Source organism: Marmota flaviventris, chromosome 15, assembly GCF_047511675.1.
Source record: "Marmota flaviventris isolate mMarFla1 chromosome 15, mMarFla1.hap1, whole genome shotgun sequence".
Taxonomy (NCBI): domain Eukaryota; kingdom Metazoa; phylum Chordata; class Mammalia; order Rodentia; family Sciuridae; genus Marmota; species Marmota flaviventris.
The window spans coordinates 26510245-26530341 of NC_092512.1; the positions used below are offsets into that span (position 1 = coordinate 26510245).

Consider the following 20097-nt stretch of genomic DNA (forward strand, 5'->3'; position numbering starts at 1 on the left):
TAGATTAATTATGGAGTAAGTGCCAAATCTACATATTTAATTAACTGTATCACTCTTTAAATTGAACTCTAGGCAATGGAATATGCATCATTTGAATTTAGAGTTTTGTTTCATAAAGGTATTGTTATGGAATATTTTAAATCTGATACTTCAGATATTTAGCCCTATAAAATTACCTAATAATATCCAGTTTGTAATTATGTGTAATGTCCACTATATAATTGAAATTAACATGTAAGTAATTGGGTAAACATGTTACTAGTGTTTTGTTACCTTAAATTATAAATATGAATTATTAAAAACATATTTCCATTGAAATAGTCTTATATTTTTTAATATAAACTCATAAGTTTTTAACTTTTTTAAACTAGGAAGCTCAGGACTAAAGTTGTGCATAATAGTGGGTGAAAACAGAGTCTAAGGGAGAAGTCATGAAATAACTACTGAGCATTTGCTGGGGGCAGTCTGAAGTGACAGACCCTGAATATCACTTACCTTGTCCTTCACTTATAGTCATTTAATAAAACTTGTTGATTTTTCCTTATTGTATATTCTGAATTGATGACTTCCTTCCCAGGCTCACTGCCATGAATTAGTTTAGCTTTCATACAATCAAACCTCCCACGGTAGTGCCAATTCTATTATCAATAGAATTACTGCTCTTCATTTTTCTAAATACCATAGCCTGCCATCTGAGACCCTTCAATACTGATTCTTATGTATGCTATGACTTCATCATTACAGTTAGAATTTATTACAAACATACTCTATACCAGGGTGAATTGGATTATATATCCTATTTTGTCTATCATTATATATAGATAATAGAATAAATCTCAGAGGGGAGATAAACTGACTCAAGTAAGGTCAGATACAGAATTAAAGCCAAGTCTACAGTACCCTGGGGTTATTATTTGCTATATCTCACTGCTTTCCACTTTATGCAGCCCCTTCCACCCCAACTTCCTTGCTTACTTTGTGAACCATTCATGCTGACCAACTGTACTCTTTTTTTCCTATAATGGATGATATGCATTTTTACTTCCATACATTTTCTCATCATATTCTTGACTTCTCTAGTTTTATTTCAGTCATTCTCAAATTCTAGTGTTAGTTAAAATCACACAAAGCTCTTGTTAAATAAGATTGTTAGACTCTACCCTAAGAGGTTCTGATTCAGTGAATCTGGGGTAATGCCCCAGAACTTGCATTACTAATAGACTTCTGGCTGATAGTTATAACATTACTGGCCTGGAGACCACATTTAAAAAAACTACTGTTCTATTTATTTATTGTAATTTCTCATAACAGTACAGATTGCATGACTTCTGTATCACCATAACCTTAATAACCACATTTGCTCTGATCTCTTCTTGTACTCACCATCTTTAAAATTCATATACCTCTTATGGTGTTATTTTTATGTTTAAACTTACAGATCTTTATTTATCTTTACCTATTTTGCTGTCTATCTTTTTATTTATATGTAGTTTGTGGACTTTGGATATCATATATTTTCTTCAAATTCTTATAACAAAAATTTGGCACCTTGTACTTATTGGGTACTCAAATATTTCATGATGGTATGTAAACATAATCATGAATTTTACCAATTTTCTTTTAAAACACATTTCAAATTTTTGTTTTTACCACAACCATACAAAATTTTGTCTCAAAGTATTTTCTCACCTGCAGGTTTTTTTGGTTGCTATGTTTGAAATTTCATTGGGACATGCTATTTTCTCTTTAATATGCTTATAGGTAGGAAGTGTTGTACAGTTCCACTGCAAAAAAGGACACTTGCTCCAAGGATCTACAACCCGCACTTGTCTCCCTGATCTCACATGGAGTGGGATTCAGCCTGAATGCATTCGTAAGTATTGAGAGAAATAATACTTATGGGTAACAATTTATATACATTTTTCTTCCATATAATAAATGTGTGAAGTTGATTTTATATTATTATGTTTTTTGTATGTAATTTTAATACCATGTCAAGACCCAATGTCCATTGGGAAGAGCCTTTCTAAAGAGATCAGAAGGCATAAAGTGGAATTTCATTTTTTTTTGAACTTCATTCTTTCTTTTCTTTTTTTTTTTTTCTGGTATAGCTCTTTAAATTGTGTTTCAGTCACCTGATAATTATAGGTGATGATTAGTTTTTGGTATCATACATGTGTACTTATCAATCTAAAATTGTTTGAAATACAAGATGTTCCAACCTATCGACTTAGTTTTTTAGTCACCTGTAAAAAGATTTTCTGAGAATCTGAAGGAAATTAGAAACATCAATTAAAAAAAAAGTATTCATGGATACTTTGTAAAATTTGAAAACTATTTCAAGATTTGCTATACTCTCAGTGGTCACTGATCTCAAGTTGAGAGCACTTGCTGAATGGATTAAATAAGATCATCAAATAGTGTTTATCTGATAATACATTTAAAATATATTTCAACTGGTTACCTTCTTCTCTCTTCTTTCCTTCCAGTTCCCTCTTTTCAAATCCTCTCCAATCTTTTAAATTATGTGTCTTTTGAGAGAAAAGAATAGAGTATGCTGGAGCAGAAACACTCAGTAGGAAGGTATTTAGATTTTAGGATTTGCTTAAGCCCCAGAGAAGCACTGTGAGTTTGCTCTAGCCCTTTTCAGGACTGCCTGAGTGATCATAAGACCCTTCCAGACCAGTAGCTTACTTAGAAGCAGCATAACACTCCAGTGAGACATCATGTTATTTCTCTAGTTGGCTTATACTTACTAAAATGGCAAAATTTCTTAAAGGAGAAATTCTCTGAATAATTGCTTTTCTGTCCTATACTAGGTTTTTTTTTGTTTGTTTGTTTTTTTAATAGTAAATCAATGTTCTTTGATGACCTAAGTTTGGAATATGATAATTTAAATAAAGTTTAATAGCTTCTATTACAGCTTCACATTTCAACATTTCTAGTATGTGCATAATGTGGGACTAAAGAATACAGTAGAGGCAGACTCTGTTTATCCTTATTGATATTTACTCCATGAGTATTAAAGTAGTTAAATTATAAAGTAATTTTACTAACTGAATTACATTAAATATAAACTATTTAACAAAATATTTAGCACATGGTGCAAAAATTGTTAGCTATTATTTATAGCGTTATAAACCTCTGTTGGGAAACAAGTGGAAAATAATATTGTTTTTCCAAATAAATTTTTCCACAAAATGCTTTTCTCAGAGACCACCCTTGAGGATATCTGTACATATGAAAATATGTTAAAAACTTCTGTCTATGTAAGAAGGAAAATTTCTTGTAAAAATGTATTTCTGATTGAGAAAGAGTGGTGTTTATAACACAAGCAAACTGTGGGGAGGTATGGTGGATTCAAAATAGAGAATTACAGTGGAAAGAAAAATGGAAAAAGGAGACAAAATGTTAAATGAATGAAATGGTACTTCTAGCATATGAACCCCAATGTGGCCAGGAATGATCCATGTATTAAAAAGTTGTTAAAATGTATTTTTTACATAGGTAAGTATTACTACCAAGGCAATATAATCAGCTATACTTGTATTTATAATTAGAAACTATTTTTATTATTTATAATAAATACATAAAAATCATAAAATAATATTCTCTAAACTTAAAAAAAAAAAAAAAAAAACAGAAAAACAACTTGACTCTAGGGCCAGTCATAGTAGTATAGATCTATATTCTCAGCTACTACTGAGGCAGGAGGATTGCAAGTTCAAGACAAGCCTGGGCAATTTAGCTAGATTCTCTCTCAAGGGGAAATAACAACAAAAAAGATGTGGGGATATAGCTCAGTGGTAGAACACCTCTGGATTCAATGCCCAGGACTGCACAAGCAAATCAAATGTAAGCAAAACCTGAGCTTGACAAAACTTAAAAGGCATCTTACCATAGGACATTTAGATCCTTTAATATACTTTATTATTCATTGTGACTCTCTAAAGTGGTGATATAGTATACATTTATGAGCTTAATTAGCCATAGTAAGCTTTTGTTCCTTTTCCTGTCTCATTTTCTCTGTTGTCATCTACCAGTGTTCCTGATCATTTTGTTAGGAGATAGTAGAGTATTAGTATGTCACATTGATACATTTTCCTTGGGTTTTTAGGATAACTAATCAAATATATATTTCAATAATGTAATTAAAGGATTTTAAAAGTTATATTGTGACTCATTTCAAAATTTATTTAGAATGCATGTAGTAAATTAACACTGTTCTCTTCTCTTAATATAGCCCACAGCTGTAAACAACCAGAAACTCCTGCTCACACAAATGTAGTAGGAATGGACCTTCCATCTCATGGGTATACACTAATTTATACCTGCCAGCCTGGCTTTTTCTTAGCAGGAGGAACAGAACACAGAGTGTGTAGATCTGACAACACCTGGACTGGAAAAGTTCCTGTTTGTGAGGGTAAGTTTTCTCCATAGAAGCTTTTAACACAAGAGGTATACTATTAGGCCTTCCTTGGATAAAAGAGACAGAAACTTATTTCCCATTAGCTTAAGAACAAGTGATATTAGTTGACCAGCATTGAGAATAGGAATTATGTGAACACTTCTGTATCCCAAAACATAGAAATATTATTCAAATCTCTCCATAATGTCTGATTGCTGATTTTTCTTGTCTTTATTCCTTCTTTACATTCTCTTTTCAGGGTAGGTGTATTCATTTTCTAGAGCTGTTGTAAAAAGTACTGTCCATAATATTCTAAAGGTTTAGTACTTCATCATCTTTTTCTTTTATCCTGTATTCTCTCCTAGATGATCTCATTTTAAGTCAATGGCTTCATTAGTCCCTTGTATGTAATTCATTTAGAAATTAATGTCACTAGTTCATTTGCCTTCTTTTGCCTTCAGACTTAAATAGTCAGTTACTTCCTTGACATCTCTACTTGAATTTCTCAGACATTTCAGTGTTCGATAGATGTAAAACTAAACTTGTAAATTTTCTTTTCCCATCTAGACTTCTTCTAATATTCTCTCTCAGTGATACAGCCATCATATAATTTTATACACTAGAAATGTAATAATCTGCCTAGATATTATCCCAAACAAATCCACCACATTTTCAATAGCTTTCTTATGCTGTTTTATCACACTACTATGGTAATATAGTTTAGGATTATCTCTACTGGGATGATTGCAACAGCTGCTTAACCTCTCTGGCTATATCAGTATTTGTTCTCTTCAAAATATTCTCCACATCTGCAGCCCGAGTGATATTCACCTGAAGCACCTACACCTAAATCTAATTTTAAAGCTATCACAGTGTTTTTGTGATGGGTGCTGTACAAAAAACACATGTTATAGCTCCCACAACTTTGCATTCCCCTGTAGTACTCAAATGATTTCTTTGGTTTTGGGCTGCCTTTGGTCTGACTGAAAAGATTTCACCTTTGTGTTTATCCAATACCTGGTACATCATGAGCTATTTTAACCATTTTGATTCTTTATTTTTTTACAATAATAAATAATATAATACATATATAAAGCACAATTTTTCATATGTCTGGTTGTATACACAGTATATTCACACCAATTTGTGTCTTCATACCTGTACTTTGGATAATAATGATCATCAAAATTCCACAAATGTGAACCTTACACAAAAAATGTTTGCCTTTTGTGCGTACCTTCAGCCCTCAGCTTCCATGGCAGAAGCACCTATTTCTATTAGTTTTTGTGTCTAATTAAAAAAAAAAATCCCAAGATGATAAGACAGCAACAATCAGCCCCTTTTCCCACTGAACTATGAAGGAGATAATTACTAAGGCTGTTAGATAAACAAAAAGTGTTGAGAAGATGAGTGAGATATTGTGATGAACAGGACATTTTGGAGAAAATTATGTAATATCTCAATAGAATTGTGTTATACTATGTGTTTGTGTGTATTAATTATAGCAACTTTTTGAACCCTTGTTTGTTTTCATAGCTGGTTCCAAAATACTGGTGAAAGATCCTAGACCTGCACTGGGAACACCCAGCCCAAAGCTAAGTGGTTAGTAATTTAATTTATTTTTTTTAAAAACTCATTATGTCTAAAATCAGTCTACTGTTTTTTTGATAAAGTGACCAAATTTCTTTGGAAAAATATATCTTTGCATGGAAAAAACTATGTATCTTACTATATCAAATTTGATCATTTGTGATATGATATTGAATTTAAAGTAGTGTAAGATTGTGATATGTTAAGATTTCAAAAATGTTGTTTATAGTTCTCTATGTAAAAACATATTGTTAATAGATTTCTCTGTAAATATTCCTTTGAAGAATATCTGTAAAGAACTTAATATAATGAAAATACTTTAATAAAAATATTAAAATCAAAGCAAGATATTATTTAAAAATTTAAACATGTATATTTAAAAAAGAAACAAATCCACACAATAGATCAGCAGCTTTTAGAACTTGTACAGTTTATTTGTAATCATTGGATCCAAAAAGAAAATTCAAGTACCCAGCCATCATTAAGAACATGGACTTTAAATTCTACAATCTTGATGCAGTTCTCATCTGTGAACTCTCTAACCCATGACCTTGGGAAATTATTTTATGTGTCTGAGCCACCATTTATTTATCTATCAAAGAAATAATGATTAGATTATTATATAATGAACTTCATAAGAATACAGTGCAAAGTGCTTAGCCCATAGTAAATGTTCAATATATAAAAGCTATTTTTTTTTGTATTATGATTACATTTCTGTGATATAAATTAAAAGTTAAAAATAAAAATAAGGACTTAACATTAAGTGTTTACCTTGTATACAGATTTGGCTTACTTGCATTCGACCAAGAACACTGTTAGGATCTGATTTTACTTGAGTTCACAAGTTCTCAATGTATATGCTGTCAAAGTACAGTGCTAACAAATCTCTAAGACTTAAACTAATTTATTCAACATTCAATGTAAACATGCTGATTGCCACTATGAGAGTAAAAGAATTTGTCAGCATAAGGTAGAATTAGCAATGGGGTCTAAAAACCATAATAGTCAATCAGAACCCAGAATTTCCCAGTGGAGATTTTTTATCTGGGAATAGGTGGGTTCTCTGAATGATAGCTCTAGTACATCAGATATAAACCTGGAACATCTTGAGTAAAATTAGGCAATGACCAACCAATTGTCAAATCAGACAAAAAGTGAAGAAAACTGAAGAAAGCCAGAGAATTTGTACATTTGATCCAGTATCCACATATAAAGATTTCTGTATCGATTATAACATGCTCATGAGATAACTATAATAATCAATTGTATATTAAATAAACAAATCAAAAAAATTTTCAAAGCAAATTTAGTCTTTCAACCTGATATTTGGCCATGATACAGTTAAAGGTTAATGAGAAAATGAATGAACATTCCTGTATGTTTGGAAATTCAAAGCAAAATTAGTACTAATAAATAACTCACGATTTTAAAAAAGATGTTAAAGTAGAATATACACTACTAAAATTTATTTATATTGAAAAATCTAAATATTAGAACTTGAGGTCTATAGGAAAAAAATTATAAGGAAAATTTATAGCCTAAAAATCTTATATTAGAAAAGAAAAAGCCTCAGAATTAATGAGGTAGGTGTCTCTGCTAAGAACATATAAAGATTACAACAAACTAAATAGAAAAACCTACAGAAACAATAGAATTATCTCAATATTACCAAAGGTAATTCTTTGAAAAAAATGAAAAAAGTAGAAGAATCTCTAGCAAAAATAATAGCAAACAAAGAAAATGTGAACATAATTACATAAGCAACAGATTAAATAAGTTAGAAGTGTATTGCAAAAAAACTATCGGCATGAATAATTTAAAAAATTAAATGAAATGCACATATTACTAGAAAAATATATCTTAATAGAACTAATAAAATATAGCTTGAATTATTCCATTAAAAAAGAATAGTTAAAATTATTTTCACAATGAAACACCAGACTCAAATGGCTCCTCTGATGAGTCCCACCTAATTTTCAAGTAACAGACCAGATCACCCAAGTTTTATAAAAACTCTTCGAGACAATGCAGTTCCCTCTTGTGTGCTCTATATGATTAATAGCTCAGCAAAAGACATTATAAATAGGCAGAGTTTTAGGTTCACATGACTTGGGATTATGGATGAAAATCTTCCATAAAATCTTTGCAAATAAAATCTAACATCAAAATCAAATTGGACTCACCTTGATGTGCAAGGTATATCATTGTTAAATAATACTTAAATATAATATATCACAGTAGGAGGTTAAAGTATAGAAATTATGGTCAATGTGTAATTGACAAAGAAAATATTTGATAAAATTCAACACCAATTTCTAATCTTTAAAATTTTTAATAATTAGAAAGGAAAACACTTATTCAATGTAAGTAAAAATATCTGTAAAAATTCTAGATCAACTGTTATCTTTAACATGAGAAAACACTGAGCAGAATTCCATTAAAGTCCCAGGAAACAGTGATTACATTACTCTAAACTGATAAGAATAAAAGTTGGCAATCAATCAAGGTCAGGGACATGATTGTGTATTTGTGTATTTGCAATGGTGTCAAGTCTTTGAAACAAGTTTGAATTCAAACATATTTTAAAAGAAGTGATCATGGGGCTAGGGTTGTGGCTCAGCGGTAGATTGCTCGCCTAGCATGTGCAAGGTCCTGGGTTCGATTCTCTGCACCACATAAAAATAAATAAAATAAAGGTATTGTGTCCAACTACAACTAGAAAAATAAAAAATAAAAAAAAGAAGTGATCATGACCATATTATTCCTTTTTACTGATGTCTGTGTCAATGTGGATGACACTTTAGTTTACACAGAACTGCCAAATACTTGACTATACATAAATCTCATAATAGACTTAATAGAAAGAAATGTCATTCCCATCATACTTGGAGTACAGTAACCAAATAATGTCTGTCTCTTCCATCCCTTCATGAATTTTTACTTCCCGTTTTGTGTGGGAAAGGTGAAGGCTCACTATGGTCAACTCTGGGAATTCTCCATACTCTTCATTCAGTAGATGTCATGTTGATAGCTTGGAATCTACAATAATGGACATATTGCTACCATTTAAATGAGAAAATTCTCTTAGATTTTTTCTTTTTTTTTCCTTAAGTGCCCATCATTAAACATTTACTACCACATTAATGATTAATCCTGATGCAGTTGACTTTGCTGCTACTGCTACCTCTCTTGTTCCATGACTATTACCTCTGTGATATGTTCTTTTATATTCTTCAGTTAATGCTCTTTCATTTCTCTAAGCACAATGGATACAAGATCATTAGGCATGGCAGATTTTAATGAAAGGTTTGGTGGCAGTGAAGGGCAATCATAATGTAGGATAAGGAAGGTAAACAATCAGAGATACAACACTTATTTACTGAGAATCTACTATTTGCCAAGCACTGCTATTAGAACATCTTTGTGCTTTTATCTTCTCTAATTTCTGCAACCAAGAGCCTGTTACCCCTATCTGCCTTGACAATTTTTAATGTTGGGCAATTTATCTTGTCACTGTCTTTTACAAACCATTTCTAGACACAATTTTGTTAGCCAAAGTTATCTAAGATGCTTACCAAATGAAGCGTCTGTATTCATATACTATATCAAACTTTTAGATAAGGTTCCTCATCACACATAGCAGTATAACTTAAAAGTTCAAGGGGTCAGTGCCAATAGGAAAATGACTTAGCAAAGTTTACAGAGCCAGTGCTATAGATTTTTCATGACAGTAACTACTTGGCTACTAAGTGTATATTTTACTAGTTGTTCAGTGATCTTTAAAAGCAATAATTTCCCTATTCTATCTGGATAATAATAATAATTGTAATAGTAATAATAATAGTGATGGTAGCAGGTAGCAATTAGCTAAACACTTCACATTCTTTGTCATTTAATCTCTCTAAAAACTATGTTAATCACTTATATTAGGAGGAAATTCATGTCTAGAGTTAAGTAATTTATGCAAGATAACACAATTTATAAAATGTAGAGGAGGGAGTTAAATACAAGCAGCCTAACCCAGTGCCTAACCCTTCTGCTATATTCTACCACACTTAATCTTTTTTCCATGAGAACTGGGCAATTCAAGTGACAATTCTTTTATTTCTAAAAATACCTATAACCTCACAGCTGTCAATATAGTTCAGCCTTGCTCTTTTTCAGTAGCATCTATTATTGGAATAACCGAACTCAGTATTCCATAAGGGGGCCACAGAAGTATTCCCTCCATTTTGCAAATGGGACAGATTTATTCTGTGCTTTTCCTCCTATGAACCTTTTCCCACTGCTAGGAGAAAAAACAGTCCTCTTAGAACTTATGCATAGACATACTTGGCTCAGTAAAATCATTTTATTTTCCTTCTGAAAGGACAGATAATGTTATAGGAGACCAAGTATAAGTAAAGCTTATATTTATCTGGGTTCTACATAAAGCCTTATGTCTTTAATTGGTATTGTTTCTTATTGATGACATGTGAGGAAATCTAGCCAATATAATTTTGATTTATTCTTAAAAACTTGAAACATTTTTATAAGAATAATTAAAGATGATATTTTACAAAATACACAACATTATTGTATATTTTGTAAAATATCATCATTCAATAAGCTGATGTTCTTTAAATTACTCTTTAATACTTATATTTACAGGACACTATAAAATTAAAATGTGGGATTTATTTAATCTATTCACAGTACCTGATGATGTGTTTGCACAAAATTATATATGGAAAGGTTCTTACAATTTCAAAGGAAGGAAACAACCCATGACCTTGACAGTGACTAGTTTCAATGCTTCTACTGGGAGAGTTAATGCTACCCTGAGCAATAGCAACATGGAACTTCTGCTTTCAGGTATTGCATTTAAAAAAAAAGCAACAAAAATAGTGCCTTCATGCTCTCATTTTATTATGACTTCATTATTCTAGTAATGATTTTATACTGTGAAATAATTGAAATATTTGTTTATTATGACATCCATAATTTTTTCAGAAATAAGCCTCTCTGGCTTTTGAATTGATAAGTGAATATTATTATACAAAAATAAAACTCTTCAGTTTTAAAGTTAAATTTCTTCAAGAATTTTTTTGTTGCTGAAATAAACTATTATGTGTTAGAATAGCATTCTCACTTTTAAATATGAAATACTTATATTTGATATTGCAAATATGAGACATAAATATATATCTATATATAGCAAATTTCTTGGCTATATAGTTATTCAGTATAATTATTAATATTTTTGGTAAGAATAAAATGAAAAATAATGTAATAATCACTGATTTTGTAAATTTTAGAAGAAATATTGAGCATTGTTTTATATTATTGAATGATCCTGCATTAAACTTACTAAAGAGTATTAGAAGTTTTGGAGGAGGGTACCAGGGATTGAAGTCAGGGCACTCAGCCTCTGAGTCACATCCCCAGCCCTATTTTGTATTTTATTTAGAGACAGGGTCCCACTGAGTTGCTTGGCACCTCGCCATGGCTGAGGCTGGCTTTGAACTGGTGATCTTACTGTCTCAGCCTCCAGAGCAGCTGGGATTATAAGCATGTACCACCACGTCCAGCTGAATTTAGTGTTATATTTTTCAAAATATACACAATTGTATAATATCAATGGAAAGAAACTTTAAATAACTGAGAAAATGCATTTAAGTTATGATTATTTACCTTTGAAATCTAAATGGTTTTTCTTTACTTTCTGTAAATGTTAGCCAAATGAAAGGTATTATTTTTTACAATGTAGAAAAACTTCAAAATAAATCCCTACAAATATGGAGAAACAAACAGAAAATGTTAGATTGACTTAATTAGAATTTACTTATTGTCTCCACACAGAATAATTATAAAAATTTTCCAGTGATATTTTTGTTGAGAAATTTAATTATGTCCTCTTTTTATTTCTTGCAATTTACTTTGGGTCAAATTTTGCATATCTTATTTTTGTATGCTCAGAATATTCTAATGGTGCCTTATCCGTAGTTAAATGATAAGGGGAGTCAATGAATAGAGTAAAAATTGAAGTAAATGTTAATCATGAAATTTTTATCTAGTCTTATTTTCTTCTATTCTCCAAATGTATTTATACTGCAGCTCATTCTCAATTTTAGGATACTCACTCTGTAAAAGAAATTGTATATATTATGCCATTAGTTCTATTATTCTCTTGGACTAAAAATCCTGCTAAATTTTCAAAACCTAGCTCAGACGTTCTTTTTCTTCCTAAGTATTTCCTTAAATAAGTATCTGCTTCAGTGTGGAATGGTCAGTCTCTCTTCTGGTCTTTTATTTATTATATTCTCTCATGTGTTTTACTTACTTCTGTAACTTACTTACACCTCCTACTTTATTGAAAAATCTTAAGTTTAGGAAAAACAAATCTTCATATTTGTGGCTCCAGCAGCACCTAGAACATTGACAGTGTTAGCACCAAACTAAGTATTAACAAAAATGGGAATTTTAACTTCTGGTTTGTGCTCTTACTAATCTGATTAGGGAAAGAAATCACTTTGTTTGCAATATCATTGAATTATGTTGCTATAAATAAAGATATTTATCTTTAGTAGCCTAGGTAATTCATACCTCATAGAGAAGACTCAAGTTGAGATTTCAATGGAAAGAGAGATCAATATATATTGCAGTATTTAAGGAAAGCACCATGTGTGAAGCCATCTTTGACTTGGGACTTGTTTTATTTCTTTTCCTATCACATATCTTACATGATATACTTAAGGAGTAGTAAATAGTGAAGTGAAGAATAACTATTTACAAAATTAAGTATACTAAGATGTCCATGCATTTCACAGGTATATATAAAAGCCAGGAAGCTCGGCTAATGTTACACATATATCTTATTAAAGTACCAGCTCATGCTTCTGTGAAGAAAATGAAGGAGGAAAATTGGGCCATGGATGGCTTTGTAAGTATTTTTTAAAATTCTGCTGCTGATTTTAATTAATTTATAGTTTGTCCAGGAAAAAATGAATTTTGTAAATTTAGCTCATTGTGAACATAACACATATTTATACATACACATATTGATAAGTACAAAAATTTAATATTCTAAAGTATAAGACCTATGATTATTGAATTCTGACATGTTTGCATACTTTTGTAATGTATTCATTGATTGCATCAAATATATTCTGGCTATAGTCTATAGTCTGATAAATAAATCTGGATCAAATATAATTCATTCTTTTGAACCAATATGTGAGGCATATACAATGTATTTACAAAATGTATAAGAAAATTAAGTATGTCCATTATGTTGAATTATGAATTTAGAATATTTTATAAAATAGTCAATGAAGAGCAACTTATGTAAGCTGCTTCTTGTAAGGCGATAATTACTGTAGGTTTACGATTCAGTCATTTATGTGAATGGGATGTTCTCAATTGATAGTTGAAAGCGTTAAGTAATATATTAACACACTGGGCAGGCATCTTTGTTGAAGAATAAGCATGAATATCAGACCATATTTTCAAATACCAAGGCTTCTTTTACAAGGAAGATACAATGATAAAAATAAAATATTCAGTTATAGGCTCCAGTAAGTTTGATTCCCAAGGAAAAAGTTGTCCATTCTCTTTCGGTATTCTGTACCATTACTTGTGGAATTGGAAAGGAACCTAAGTTATAAATGTGCTAAGATTGTTTAATTATATTATTTCATATAGGAAACAAAAATGAATTCATTTATTAAAGTATTAGAGTTTGAATTTTTAAATTTAGAAGTATTTCATTTAAAAAAATGACCATGATGAGAACATAATGTCTAGTGATAATAAATCACTTATGAATACCAGTTGTCCATAGGTAATTTGGTATTCTTTGATTTTTAGGGTAGAGATTAAAATTTCTTACTACTTTTATGGAAACACCCATGATTTAAGTAACTAATTGCCACTAATTAGCACAAATTTCAGGATATATTCACATTACTAGTTAGTTTTCAGGATCATTGAAATATATTAATTTCTGTTTTACTAATGAGATCAAATGACATTATACGTATGAAGTTTTTTAAATATAAGACTTTATACACATTTAAAAAACACATAGTAGTCAGCATTTATAGCATTGGATACAGCCAGAATATTTCAGGGTCAAACAACAATAAGTATTTAGTTCTTTCTCATCTATCTGGGTTCACTATGAGAGATCTATACTTGGGCTGTGGTATTGAGTTTATATGGGCTCACTCCAATGACTCTTTCTGGGGCTAAGGCTAGAGGGGCAGCAGCCATGTGGAGCATGTTTCAAGAAATCAGAAGCTCACAGGAGAACAAGAGGATCTGAAGTAAGCTCTATGGTTTTGAAATAAATATATTGACATATGTTTCTTTATTTACAGTTTAATTTAGATATTCACATGGCCTATGTTCATCTCTGTAAAGTATACAATTCAGTGGTCATAAGAATATTGACAATTACATGCATCCATAAGTATGATGATTTTAGAGTAATTTCATCACCTTAAAAAGAAACCCACACGTTTGCTATTACCCCAACCCTCATTCTCACTCTACCCCTGAGCAATATATTTTATACCTCTATATACTCCCTTTTTCTGGACTTTTATATGAATGAAGTCATATAATATGTGGGCTTTTGTGACTAGCATCTTTCACTTAGTGTAATGGAAAATATGCCTCAATGGTTTAGGCCAACAACTGACCTATGCTCAGTTCCACTTACATGCCCTTGGCTAAAGCAGGTCACAGTGTACACTTTCTGTGAAGGTGTTGGGGTGGGACGAATGAATGTACCATGAGAGGAGTAACCTAATTTATAAATAACAGTGTTTTTATATTTTATTTTTAAATTTACCATTTGCCTCACTCTTGTTTATCATATTAATGCCATTTTTTGGACAATAGGCTTCTTAGCCTATGAGAGATCTATACACCTATGTCATTATATTAACAACTAATCCCCTTTTTTCAATATCATAATTACTTAAATTGGAAATTTTAGTTTCCTTTTTATAATGGAGAATTTATCACAATGTGTTGTTTCACTTAGGAGGGAAAGGATTGAAGAAAGGAACATTGGATAATATTAATTTCAGAATAAAATTGGGCATTTATTAGGAACAGAAAAATATAGCCATAGCTGGTTTTCATATCTAATCAGACTTTCAAATTTATTTAGGTTTCTGCTGAGCCTGATGGAGCTACTTATGTATTTCAAGGATTTATTCAAGGCAAAGATTATGGGCAATTTGGACTACAAAGACTGGGTAATGTATTAATTTTGGTTTTCATGTAGTTCCTTTATTACCCTAGACAGCATGAGAAAACAGAGTAGACTTTATATGTTAGGCATACTTGCTATATTTTGAATTCTGCATTGTCAGAATTGATACATTTGATAGCATTTTTTACAATAATCACTTTCCTCAAAATGTCAGTTCTCTATGTAACAACTCTGTACGATGTTTAGCTTTTCATCATATTTCTAATAAATATGACAAACTGTCTAGCCCTTAAGCAAGTAAAAATAAGAAAAAGTAATATAGAAATAAAGTAAATATTAAACTGTAAATTATTTCATCTTATCTCATGAGAACTATTCTACTTCATTTCAGTTTGAATATTGTTACAATTTTCTTACTCCTCTGAAAACATAGTACCTTTGTGAGAAACTTGAGGAAATATGTAAATTTTTTTGATGAGAGGCACAAATTTTTAGCATCCTCATTTCAAACTCTTCTAATATGTGGGTAAACATTTAATAGTCTTCTTAGAATATGTTTATAAATATAACTTCTGGTGTATACCTTTCCAAAAATCTACTGTCTCCCATTACTACACTATGGTATGGATACATAAAAATTGATTCAGTCTCTAAAAGCTATTGTTTAATATTCATCTTCAAAAAAATCATTGCTTTGAAATTTTCATAAATGTACTGATTCATTGGAGAAAAAGGTATTAATGTTTTGGTAATACAGACAAAGTTATGGCTTAGTTGAAAAGGAAACTCAGTTTTCTCTAAATGAATGATAATAATAAGCCATACCACATAATGTTTTACTTAATTTTTTTCCTTTTAAAAACAGCCTAAAACATTCATTAATACAGCTCATTAACACAGTTGTGTCATTGAATGTAATACATTTTCATTTAATATCCCCTAAAGTGTCTCAAACACTGCATGTCTAAAACAGAACCTTTAAAAAGGAGATTTTATTTTTGAAAAAGAGCTGTTAGCTATTTGCTCTTTTCCCTCCCTGTGCCAACATGTTGACAAGTCTGATTTTTCTCACTTCCCAACTCAAGCAATGCCATTGCCATTTGCTTATCTTGAAGTAGAAAAATCAGTTCTGTGTCATCTTACTTGTGCCATCCATACAAACAACTTATGTTTTTGACTACGAAATGTTACCAAATCTTTCTTTTCATGTCTTCCTAATGCCCTGGTTCAAATCTTAATTTCCTTTTTAAATCTGAGTTTTTGCTATGACCTTCTAGCTGCAGTTGCTTCCAGTTTGCCTTCCTTCATGTCCACATCACCACAGTCACTCCTCTAATTCCTGTATCTTATCACTGGATCCTTCATTTCTAAACACCATTAGTCATCCCTTGGTGAGGTGAATAGCAACTTGGAGCTCCTCAGCATTTTCCTTTCCAGCCTGGCCCAGTGGAACATGCCTGTAATTCCAGAGGCTGGGGAGGCTGGGGCAGGAGGATTGTAGGTTAAAAGCCAGCCTCAGCAATGTAGTGAGGCCCTGTTTTAAAATAATAATAATAATAAAAATAATAATAATAATAATAAAATTGTTTTTAAAAAGCTCAGTGGTTAAACTCCCTGGGTTCAATTCCCAGTACCAAGAAAAAATAAATAAATATAAAAGAATATTTCTTCCGTCTCAGAGGCAAGCTATGGCTTCTTAGTTTAACCTTCTTTCTCCTACTACAGGTCAGTGTTTGTTCTCTAGATATACCATCATCTTCCTATCTCTCTTTGTATGCTGCTGCTGCTTCCTTCTCTGTTTGTTGTTCTACTTTTTCTTCAAGGCCAAACCTACATTGCATGTCCTCCAAATGTGCTGTGTGGCTTATCTAAAGCACTTCCCTTTCTAAAGCACATGACCATGAGTTCAGACTCGATGTATGTATACACCTTTTCTTTCTAAAGCACATTGACCATTAATTCATACTTGACATATACAATGTCTCCATAAGTCTTCCCACTAATATATGAACTCAGTTCAAGGGCACTACTTAATTTTTAGTTTATATCCTTCCCTTAAAAAATACCTATACATTGTAGGCATTGTGCAAAAATGTGTGGAAATGAGTTGAAGATGTTTCAAGAATTGTTTTTGTTTACTATGTATATTTCAGAATAGATATTTTGAGAATGGAAGGAATTAAATGGTTTATAAAAGGAGAAATGAATTATAACATCGAGTTGTTTCTGTGTTTTTTATTTTTTGTACTTTGTAGGACTAAATATGTCAGAAGGTTCAAATTCTTCAAATCAGCCTCATGGTACAAATAGTAGTTCTGTGGCCATTGCTATTCTTGTGCCTTTTTTTGCACTTATATTTGCAGGATTTGGATTTTATCTTTATAAACAAAGGTAAGTCAATTGATTTTTAACTACCAAATGCTCCAAAAATCTTGTTATATCCATTGCCTTAGTTCAAATCCTAATTTCCTTTTGTTTTTTTCTGTTGTTGAAACCTGTGTGCCAACTATTGCTACAGTTGTTGAAAACATTATTTCCCTAGCCCACGCCTGCAATTCTACATACACATTACAAAGATTGCTCTGTTAAATTGCATAAGCATTCAACCTAACTCTTCCTCATTTTCCTGTCAGTTTCCTGGTATAGAACTAATTACGCAAGTTATTTTTACATTATCCATAATGAGACTTTAGAGATGGAAAATCTAGGTTAAGGTTTCAATTGAAGAGGTGATATCTGCTGCCAGATTTATTTAGAGAAGTAGGAAGAAGATTTTGTCCAGACCTCTTTGTTCGCAAGACAATACTGACTGATTTTACCTGGGTAGACAGCTGATAAAATTTTCTAATCCTCTCATTGCCTCCTGTTGCTTGTAAAAATTAGGCAATTAATATTCTATGTTTGTGATAGAGTATATGGCTATAAATATTATTAGTAAGTCCTGCTTACTCTATCAAATACCGAATTCTGGTAAATGGTTTTAGTATATTATTCTCCACTATTTGGGATAACTATTTATCAAGGAGAAAATATAGGTAACCAGATAATTTGATTAATATTATCTAAATGCATTTTTTTTCAAATGTTTTCATTATATTTCAGTATATAATATCTAAGAATTATATAATTATAAATTACAAGTTGTTAATGTTTGATCTATATCAGAGTATGTTTGTAGATAAAGAAAAATCATTACTAAATTTATTTATATATTAAAAAAACTATGCCAGCCTTTTATTGTTGTTGTAAAATACATGTAGCATATACGCTTACCAGTTGGACCATGTTTCAGTGTATGATTTGGTGACATTGAGTACATTTTCAGTGTCCTGCTGCCATCAACACTATGTATTTTCAGAACATTTTCATTACTAGAGAAGGAAACTATACACTCAATGAGCAGTCACTCCCTGTTTCTGTTACCTCAAACTTCAGCCATCTGCAACACTCTTATTGGATTTCTTATTATAGGTTTTTCATATGAATGGACTTATACAATATGTTACGTTTTGTGTCAACCTTCTTAAATGTAGCAAAATATTTTTTTAAGTTTAATTCATTGATAGCATGCATCAGTATTTCATGCCTTTATGTGGCTGAATGATTGATGTACCATTGTATGAATACATTGTTTTGTTCGAATACGTTCATACCTTGGGTCCTTTTACATTATGAATTGTGCTGCTACAAATATTTCTGTATAACTTTTTGTTTGAACATGTGTTTTATATTCTTTTGGCTATATGTTCAAAAATATGATAATTGGGTTATATGGTATGCCTGCTTTTGTTTCATGACAAATGTCAGCAAATTACACATTGAGATGTGGGAAAGATAAACTTGAAACAAGCAAGTGTAATGTGGGAGAAATAAAGAACTGAAAAGGAAATTCCAGACAGTAATTTACACAAACCAGCCTAGTAGACTCCATGTGTTTTATAACTTAAAGACAAATGTTTAATTATCATAACTCTTTAGAAACTGTTTTTATGACATTCATATCAGTATTAATTTCTTCTTTGATTTTTTAATTTATTAACAACATTTTTTTTCTTCTTTTTCGTCCACATTTTTTTAATTGGTGCATTATAGTTGTACATAAAGATGGGACTTTTTGTTACATATCCATACAGGCACCCAATATATAACAATGTAATTTGGCCAATATCACTCCCCAGGACTTTTCTCTACCCTCTCCACCTCCCTCCCACTAGGCTCTTTCTTCTGCTGATTTTCCTTTGATTTTCCTGAGTTCCCTGTTTGCCGCCCCCCCCCCCCCCCCCCCCACACACCACCTTTCTTTTCCTTTGTCTTCACTAGCTTCCACGTATGAAAGAAAACATGTGACACTTGATCTTCTGATTTTGGCTTATTCTACTTAACACAATGGTCTCTAGTTCCATCCATGTTCCTGCAGATGACATAATTTCATTTTTCTTTATGACAGAATAGAACTCTAGTATGTGTGTCTGTGATATATATATATATATATATGTATATATACATATATATATATCATATGTGTGATATATATATATATATATATATATATATATATATATATATATATATATCACATATTCTTGATTCTTTATTCATTCATCCATTGATGGGCACAGACTGGTTCCATAGTTTGGTTACTGTGAATTATGGTGCTATAAACATGGGTATGCATGTATCACTATAGTATGATGACTTTAAATGCTTAAAATAAATACCAAGGAATGACATAGCTGAATCAGATGGTGGATCCATGCCTAGTCTTTTGAGAAATTTCCATACTGATTTCCATAGTAGATGTGCTAATCTCATCAACAGTATAAAAGTGTTCCTTTTTCTCCACATCATCTCTAACATTTTTTATTTGTATTCTTAATGAGTGACATCTTGA

At 31.1% G+C, this 20097-nt stretch overlaps 1 protein-coding gene across 3 annotated transcripts in view; it reads left to right on the forward strand.

Annotated features, from left to right (window-relative positions):
- The window catches only part of Csmd3 (CUB and Sushi multiple domains 3), a 1133871-nt gene that overhangs the window by 1112810 nt on the left and 964 nt on the right, over positions 1–20097 (forward strand). For all 3 annotated transcript variants that reach the window (XM_027947308.2, XM_027947313.2, XM_027947317.2), the window contains 7 exons: positions 1762–1873; positions 4244–4423; positions 5945–6010; positions 10697–10855; positions 12811–12923; positions 15162–15249; positions 17462–17597. In XM_027947308.2, the coding sequence (XP_027803109.2) occupies positions 1762–1873; positions 4244–4423; positions 5945–6010; positions 10697–10855; positions 12811–12923; positions 15162–15249; positions 17462–17597 (854 nt within the window). The remainder of the gene's footprint in view (positions 1–1761; positions 1874–4243; positions 4424–5944; positions 6011–10696; positions 10856–12810; positions 12924–15161; positions 15250–17461; positions 17598–20097) is intronic.